General features: G+C 68.1%; 3 protein-coding genes across 3 annotated transcripts in view; all 3 read left to right on the top strand.

Moving 5' to 3' along the window:
• Window positions 1-300: 300 nt before the first annotated feature.
• On the top strand, window positions 301-2237 carry CHLNCDRAFT_141322 (hypothetical protein; the record flags this gene model as incomplete). Its single annotated transcript, XM_005843218.1, has 4 exons — window positions 301-622; window positions 758-896; window positions 1149-1265; window positions 1442-2237. 4 exons carry the CDS (start codon window positions 301-303, stop codon window positions 2235-2237), a joined length of 1374 nt encoding a protein of 457 aa, XP_005843280.1.
• A 1609-nt stretch (window positions 2238-3846) lies between these two features.
• Window positions 3847-5791, top strand: CHLNCDRAFT_141321 (expressed protein; the record flags this gene model as incomplete). The annotated part of the gene is made up of 4 exons (XM_005843217.1): window positions 3847-3926; window positions 4075-4747; window positions 4869-5496; window positions 5637-5791. The coding sequence occupies 4 exons, from the start codon at window positions 3847-3849 to the stop codon at window positions 5789-5791; spliced, it is 1536 nt and encodes a 511-aa protein (XP_005843279.1).
• A 1010-nt stretch (window positions 5792-6801) lies between these two features.
• CHLNCDRAFT_33215 (hypothetical protein) overlaps window positions 6802-8301 on the top strand; it is a 4160-nt gene continuing 2660 nt past the window's right edge. Inside the window, exons 1-4 of the mRNA XM_005843216.1 lie at window positions 6802-6909; window positions 7275-7381; window positions 7623-7722; window positions 7952-8032. Of these exons, the coding sequence (XP_005843278.1) occupies window positions 6901-6909; window positions 7275-7381; window positions 7623-7722; window positions 7952-8032 (297 nt within the window). The 5' untranslated portion in view covers window positions 6802-6900. The remainder of the gene's footprint in view (window positions 6910-7274; window positions 7382-7622; window positions 7723-7951; window positions 8033-8301) is intronic.

Here is an 8301-nt window from a genome sequence, read left to right as displayed (position 1 = left end):
GCGTTTCTCCCCAATGCGCCATGCCACTTTGCCAGTCATACACACGTTTCGATGCGTGCCCTGTCAGCTGCTTGCGTTGCATGTCGCCTTGCTCCACCCCTGTTTTATTGCTTTCTCTGCTTTCGCCCGGTTCCCGTCCCGTTTCGGCGGGGAGTCTATGTTGCAAGCTAGTTCTTGCTTTACCAGACTTTAAGCCCACACAAGCAAGCAAGCAGGTTGCTGGCTGTGCGCACCGCTGGCGGCAGGCGCGTGCCCATCCAGCTCACCAGCCCCAGCCAGCTGTCAGGCATCCACACCGGCATGGCGATAGAAGTGACCGGCGAGTGGCAGCAGCAGCGGCAGCAGCAGCAGCAGCCAGCGGCGGCGCCAGGCAGAGCGCAGTCAGCGGCAGCGGCGGCGGCCCGCCCAGCGCAACCCCCGGGCTTCGTGGCAGCTTCCATCCGCGCATCAAGGGCAACAGCCGCAGCCCCCAGGGCCGTCACTGTAGCCGCCGGTGCAGGCGGCGGGGTGGTAGCCGCCGCAGCCGCTGCGGGCGGCGCCGCCGCCCAGCCGGCTGCCGCCACGGTTGTCCTCAGCTACCACCAGCCAGTGACCAGCACCCTGACCGCTGTGTTCATCCCAAGTGAGCGAGCTGGCATGCTGGCTGCTGCATGCCACCCTGCTGGCTGGCAGGCCCCTGCCCGCATGCAATGCTCCGTGGCACCCCCTCCCGCCAGCAGCAAGCGCTGCTCTCCCTGCCGCTCCCCAATCCTTGCAGTCGTCGCCGCCGTGGCAGACGGCAGCGGCGCCGCCTGCCCCGGCACCGCGCCGCCGCGGGTCGCCATGGAGGAGGTGAAGAAGGCGGTCTTTGCAGAGGCCAGCCCAGGGGCCCCTACCGTGGGCTCCACATTCAACCAGTGCTCCTACGGCAAGACGCGGCTCACCACAGCTTCCTCCGCAGTCCTCGAGCCCGTGCAGCTGCCCTGCAACGGCACCAGGCACGCGGGAGGCGCCGCCGCTGCTGCCACGGCTGCTGCGCTGGTGCTGCCGCTGAGGCGGGACCCTGGCCTGCGCATGGCAAGCTGCTGTGCTTGCATGCCAGGCCGCTCCTCCAGCCACATCATCCACACCCTCCTGCCCTTGCCTCCGTTCTTGTCTTCCCCTTGCAGCTACGGCGTGCCCTGGTCATTCGAAAAGTGCGACTTTGACGACTTCAACGGCTGGGCGGATGTGGCAGACGCTGAGCTGGCGAGGCGCGGCGTCGACCTGTCCCAGTACAAGCACAGGTGGGGCTTGGTCGTGTGTCTTGCGTGTTTCCTGCTCCGGTGTGGTGCGGCGAGCTCGCCTCGAGCCGGGGCCGGGTGTCACACCGCCATGGCTGCCGCCGGCTCAGGCTGGGCTCTCAGCACTGCTACCCCGCCACCCAACTCACACGTGCCCGCCGCCTCCCGCTCCCCTGCAGGGTCTACCTGCTCCCTCCAAGCGCCTGCGCCTTTGTGGGCCTGGCCTACATCGGCTGCGACGGCTCCTACGACTGCCGCTCCTGGCTGGCCGCAGACTACTGGGCCATCCCCCAGGCCATAGCCCACGAGCTGGGGCACAACCTGTTCATGGCACATGCCGGTTCCTCGGACACCGGCGGTGGCTTCGACGAGTACGGCGACAGCGCCGGCCTCATGGGCTCCTGCTGCTCGCCGCGCTGCCCCAACACGCCGCACGCGTGGCAGCTGGGCTGGATCGCGCCGCGCCTGCTGGACGGCGGCAGCCTGCCCGCGGGCCAGACGCTGGAGGTCAGCCTGGCCAGCCAGGCGGCCACCCCCCGCTCGGGCCTACGCATCGTGCCCAGCTGGGCCGCCGGGGTGGACCCCATTTTCGTGGGGTACCGCACCAGGGCGCGCGGGGACGTGGGGCTGGCCCCCGAGGCCGCCCGCAGGGTCCACATACACACCGCCGCCATCGCCAACCCGTACGACGCACGCGTCACGGTGTGGCGGGCCGCGCTGGGCGGCGGCGCCGACGTCTGGGAGCACCCCGCCTCCGGCCTGGTGGTGAGGCTGGTGGGCGCCGGCCCCAGCGCCGCCGCCATCACCGTGTGCCGCAAGGGCGGCGCCGAGACCGTGGCCTCCTGCGCAGCCGGCAGGGACAACGACTGCAATGGGCTGGTGGGGGCGGGCGACCCGGCATGCGCTGCGTTGCTGCGGAAGCGCCACCCGCGGCACACGCCTCTTGGCAAGCTGCCTCGCGGGCGCCGCTTGTGAATGCGCCTGCTGCATTGTGTGCACATACTGCTCCTTCCCACTTCCCTTTATTACCTGCATGCATCACGCTACCTTGCTGCACGTGCCCCATCTGCAGCACCACTTTTGCCACCCCGTACCCTCTGAGCCCCGCATGCTGTCCTCTCACCCTTTCATCCGTGCCTGTCATCCACTCCCTGTCATCCACTTCTGAAACGCATTCCTTTCCTCTTCTTTAGGCCGTCTTCCCTTTCTGAAAAACACATTACTTCTGAATTCTTCAGCATCAGCGGCGTTGCTTTCACACTTGTGTACACACTGGCCCCAACTCGGAACGTTTAAGGCTCGGAGCCTTAAGCTTTCTCCATTATGTACATGCCAATCATCTCTTTCCAGTTCGCTTTTTGCCTAACCAACCAGCCTCAGCTGAAGCCTACATGCACACCTCACTTTTGCGCACAAGTGAGTGCACAGCCACTGGCGGTCGCCGCCAGTCGCCACGGCGGCGGCCCTCCCGCTGCTGGAGTTCTCTGCGACGCAGTCGCCTGCCAACTCCTTTTTGTATGAACAGATGCAAAAATGTGTATAAACAGTATGTAAAATCTAGGCAAATAAGTCAGAACAACTGCAGCAGCGGCAGCAGCAGGCGGCGCCCTGCTGTGCCAGCTGCGAGACAGCAACTGAGTCTTACACTCTCGCTACTTCATTCTACTCACAACTGCATGATTGATTGCGCTTATCATGCCTTGATCGATCGACTAGTCACCAGCCATGCCTGGCTGGCAGCACTACAGCACTACCTTTGTGCGACTATATAACCGGAATGCGGGTCATTCCGGGGCCTTTCTCTCTTCTTTGTAACTGACTTGACTTGACTGGCCGCAGCCGAGCTCCGGCTGCTACTAGACTTCGACTAGACCCGCTGCCTGCTCTTACAACAACATCCACCCCTTTTCCCGCCCTGCGCCATGCACAGCTGCACAGCGCAGGTTCCCGACCACTTCACGCCGGCAGTACCCATGAACAAGGCCTCCAGCAGAGCCTCTGCCTCCGTTTTCCCGCTCCACTGCACTACCCCTTCTTCACGCTCCGTGAGTGCAGGCTGAGCTTGCGTGCAGCGGGCCAATAGGATGCCGCTCCATCTGCGCCCTACGAGAGCTCCTAGCAGCAGCCTGGGGCATTGGAAGTGCCGGGAGGCGCTGAAACAAACACCCCTTTTGCTGCAGGCTTGGCGCTGGCCAGCACCGTGGCGGTGCTCCTGCTGGCCCCCGCTGCCCTTGCATTTGACGGCAGCTGCGCCGACGCTCCCGCCTGTGAGTCTTCAACGAGCATATAGCGTGCGCCATCCCCACCCGCCGCCGGCCGGCCGCCTGTGGCGCCGCCGCCCGCGGTACATGCCGTCATCATGACTGACCTGGCGGCGGGTCAGCTGGCGCCGCTTGCTGCTCCAGTTGCCTGCAAGGTCCTCCTGATCGCCAGGAAGCTGGTCTGCTTGTATCTTCCACAGATCAGGCTTCAGAAGGGGTGTGTGCCCAGAGTATAGAGCTGCTTCAAGGCCAGGGCACCATCCTCACCAGTAGCCCAGCCCCGGGCTCTCTGTCCTGGGCGCTGCCAATGCCCACGAGCAGCCATGCCGGCAGCCACAAGGTTCACGACCTTCCCCGAAGAGATCCAAGGCCTAATTCTGGCTCGCTGTGGCCTCGAGGACTGGTGAGCAGGCCTGAGCTCGTGAGCGATGTGCCTGTTGGGGCTAGGGGGGGCTTCGCGCCGCCCGCGCCAGCGCCGGCGCTCCCGTCCAGCGCAGCCACTGCCGCGTTGCCTCAACTGATTGCACATGTGCAACGCCTTCCTTGTGCAGCCCCCCCTTCGTGCTGTTTTGCAAGGCCTGGCATCGCCTGGTGTACGAACAGCCTGAGCTGTGGCGCTCGCTGCGTGTGCACGTGCCCGAAAGCGGCAGCACCACCGGCGGCGGCAGCCCGGCGCCGCCGCTACGCTGGCTGGCGGGCAAGCTGGCGCTGCGGCGGCGCGTGGGGCCCCTGGTGTCCCGCCTGCACCTGGTGGGCAGCGGAAGTGTGGGCGTGCCGCCGCAGCTGCTGCCCTGCCTGCAGCAGGCGACTTTGGAGGAGCTGATCCTGACCCAGCCTCGGGAGCTGCCGCCCGCCATGGCGTCCACCCTCACCGGCTTCTCTGGCCTGCACAGCCTGGAGCTGGCGGTGCTCGGCACCCGCCCGCTGCCGCTGACGACCACTCAGGCGGTGGCCGCCGCGCCCGGCCTGCGGCGGCTGACACTGATGGCCGGGCGGCTGCAGCCTGCCCTGCTGCGCGGCTGCCTGGCGGCCCAGCAGTTGACCCTCCTGGAGCTGACTTCGAGCGACGTGCCGCTGCCGCCGCTGCACCCGCTCACGGCGCTGACAGCCCTGCGCGAGCTGTCGGCGTTTGAGTGGTGCAGCGGCGCAGGCGGCATGCGCCCTCTGCCGCTGTCGGCCTTCCCGGCCATTCGCCGCTTGGCCTTCCGCTCCACAGCCTTCCAGGTGCGCCTGGCACTGCGCGTGTGTGTGGGCAGGCATCCCTCACCGTCGCCGGCGTGCGCAACAGCCTGCCAGGCACCAGCGCCCGCCGCCCCACCCCCACCAACTGCCTTCCTTTCCGCAGCTGGCAGACGGGCTCGAGGCGCGCTCAGCGCCAGGAGCGAGGTATGCGATGTTCCAGCTGCGTATGCTGCCCGCAGCAGCTGCCCAGCCCTCGCCCCACCTCAGGCCATCGCAGCCTGTGGGGCAGCCTGCCGCGTCAGCCTCACCGGGCGGAGACTGGGTGTTTGCCTGCTCGGGGCTGGAGCTGGGCCGGGAGCTCCCGCTGCATGCCATGCTGCGCGCGCTGGGCGTGAGGGGCGCCAGCCTGGTGAGGCTGTCCATGGAAGAATGCCAGCTCTCGCCTGCAGCCTTCCTGCCGCCGCCTCCCGGCAGCAGTGACCCGCTGGCCGGCGTGCAGCGGCTGATCCTGGAGTCGCTGCTGCCTGCCGGCGGTGGAGGCGGCAACTTTGCTGCTGAGGGCGGCCAGCCGCACCAGCCCGGCGGCGGCGCTGCTCCCCCATCGGAAGGTCTGGACGCTTTACTGAGGCAGATGATGCTCAGCATGCCGCGGCTCAGCGTGCTCAACCTGCTGGGCACCCCGCTGCCCGGGGGCAGCCCGCCCGCCAGCCTGCTGCAGCTCACCCGCCTGACGGTGCTGCAGATGAGCGGCTGCCAGCTGGCCACTCTGCCTCAAAGCCCGGTCGTGTCACGTGAGTTGCCACGGTGGCGGCGGTAATGAGATAATCATCTCTCAACACATTGCTTCCGGTACACCGCTCTGCCTAGCCAGCTTCCTGCTACACCCAGCTCCACCGATGCGAAGGTTATGTTTCCTAGTGCCCCATTGCAGGGCTGGCGGTCCTGGCGCTGGACAGCAACAACCTTGAGGTCCTCCCGCCAGCACTGGCGGGAGCCCGCCAGCTGGAAACCCTGGTGCTCACGGGAAACCCCGAGCTGCGGGTTGCGGCAGCAGATGTGGAGGCTGGCGGGGCGCTGGGCGCGTAGACGGCGCTCACCCTCATGGAGCTGCCGGCCGGCGCGATTGACAAAGCGGCAGTGCAGCGCCTGGCACAGCGGCTGCCACGGCTGCGGGTGGTGCTGAAGTGAGGGGAGGAGTGTTTGGCGCAGCCATGTAACTGCAGCGCGACTGAGAGCAGGTCCGATAGGGTGATTGGAGCGCAGCCGCCGCCGGCCAGCGCCACCGCTGCCGCCGCTGCCGCAGAAGCACCCTGCTCTGGCTGCCCCAAGCCCCCTGGCTGCTGACTGCACGGTAAACAGACTGACGCCTGCGCCAGTGCTGCTAGTTGCAGTCCACTGCGGGCAGCATGGGAGTCAACACACGTGCAGGGCTGTGGCCCGTCCTCAACCGACTCCCGAAGGTTCTGGCAATGGAAGGCCGCGCAGCCTCCAGGCGGGATGATGTCAAGCTGAGGGCAGGGACATGGCGGCTGAGGTGTCCATTTTTGGCTAGCACCTAGAGCATCGTTCTGGCGGCGCCTGTCCACTTTGTTTCGTTTCGTCGACCGCTCACAATGCAGCAGGCACTGGTTGCGCAGGTTAGAGCCGCCACATGCCCCGGCATCCCCACCCAGTCTGAGGGCTGCGCCAGCGCTCCGCATGACGCCCGCTGCCCGCTGCCCACTGCCCGCAGGTCCTTCCCGTGGCGTCCTATGGCGCCAGCCGGCGCGCCCAGCCCTGTGCAGCAGCACTGGCGCCCGCTGCCTGGCACCGCCCAGCCACGGCGGCCGCCCGCCAGACGGTGTGCGCCGCCTCGCAGCAGCAGGTGAGCCTGGCCACCGTCCCAAGAGCTGGACAGGCTTGTATGTATTTCCCGTGAAGCCGCTCGGGGCCTGGCGAGACGCAGCGCTGCCTCCAGCTTGCGTGGCATGGGCGGGGTGCTGCCGCCGCTCTGTGCTGCCGCCGCCGCCGTGGATAGCTGGCCCTGGCCTCCCCAGCCGCCCCTCCCCCACCTCGCCCCTCCCTGAGCCTGCTGCACGCACGCCCCTGCGCGCACGCAGGTGAACGTGGCGGCGGCGGTGGAGGCGCCCGCGGCGGCGCAGGTGGACTGGAAGGCGGTGGCCGAGCAGCTGGACAGCCGCAGCCCGCTGGAGATCATGGATCACGTGAGGCGCCGCCGCTCTGGTCGCCGCCGCCGCTTTGGTCGCCGCCGCCGCTTTGGTCGCTGCCGCCGCCTTGGTCGCTGCCGCCGCTTTGGTCGCTGCCGCCGCCTTGGTCACTGCCGCCGCTTTGGTCGCTGCCGCCTTAGTCGCTTTCGTCGCTGCCTCTGCTGCCTCGGTCGCTGCTGCTTGTTCTTCTTCTGCTGCTGCTGCCTTGGTCACCGGTGAAGCTTTTCTCGCTGCCGCTGCCCTCCACACTCGTCCCAGCCGCCGGCCGCGCCTGGTGCTGCCGTTGCCGCGCCTCAGCTCAACTCAGCCGCCGCCTGCTGACGCGCGCCTGCTGACGCGCGCTTCCGCCTCCCCGCCTGCAGGCGCTGGCCACCTTTGGCAGCGACATCGGCATCGCCTTTTCCGGCGCCGAGGACGTGGCGCTCATTGAGTACGCCTACCTCACCGGCCGCCCTTTCCGCGTGTTCAGGTGCGGCCCTCTGTGCTGGGCAGGGGCTGGGGCCTGCAGGCAGGCGTGGCTGGCAGCCTGGCGATGCAGGGGCCGCAGGTGGTAGCAGAGCTGCGGAGGGGTCTGGGCCGTGTGGGGCAGGCGTGGCGGCTGCCTGCTGCGGCCCGCCGGACTCTGCCACAGGCCCCCTTGCACTCCCCCTCTCACTGTCTGCCCTGCCCCCTCGCTGCCTGCGCCCCTGCCTGCCCCGCCCCGCCCGCAGCCTGGATACTGGCCGCCTCAACCCGGAGACGTACCGCCTGTTTGACAAGGTGGAGAAGCACTACGGCATCAAGATCGAGTACACCTTCCCCGACGCGCAGGTGCGGTACTGCGGTACCGGATGGTACATTCAGCATGTGCGGTGCAGGTGCACGGCGGCGCAGTGCCGCGGTGGTGTGGCATGCAAGAGTCGGGGGCAGGCAGGCCTGCGTGCGCGGCTTCCCTGCAAGACCTAGGCAGACCTGTCCTAGCTGCCCGGCCCCTCCCTTCCTGCTGTCCCCGCCCCGACCCGCCCGGTACCGCTGCCGCACCGCCCGCACTATACCGCAGGAGGTGATGGACCTGGTGCGCGAGAAGGGCATGTTCTCTTTCTACGAGGACGGCCACGGCGAGTGCTGCCGCATCCGCAAGGTGCGGCGCCGGCTGGGCGCCAGCTGGGCGCAGGGCGGCGGCCGGGGGTGCCCCTCCCGTCCGCCTCTGCATTGGCGGCCGGGCCGGCATCGCCGCTGGGCCCTCTGCTGGGCCGCACGCGTCCGGCTGGTTGTGCGCTTGGCATGAGCAGCGCATGTGGCGCAGGGCGGTGGGAAATCCTTGCAAGCTGTGGAGCGGCACCGGGGCGCCGCGGCCCTGCCTGGAGCTGCTGCCGCCTCCCGCGACCGCTTGCGCGTGCCTGCCCCCCC

Source organism: Chlorella variabilis (genome assembly GCF_000147415.1).
Source record: "Chlorella variabilis unplaced genomic scaffold CHLNCscaffold_33, whole genome shotgun sequence".
Classification (NCBI taxonomy): Eukaryota; Viridiplantae; Chlorophyta; class Trebouxiophyceae; order Chlorellales; family Chlorellaceae; genus Chlorella; species Chlorella variabilis.
This window is presented reverse-complemented; position numbering and strand designations above follow the sequence as displayed.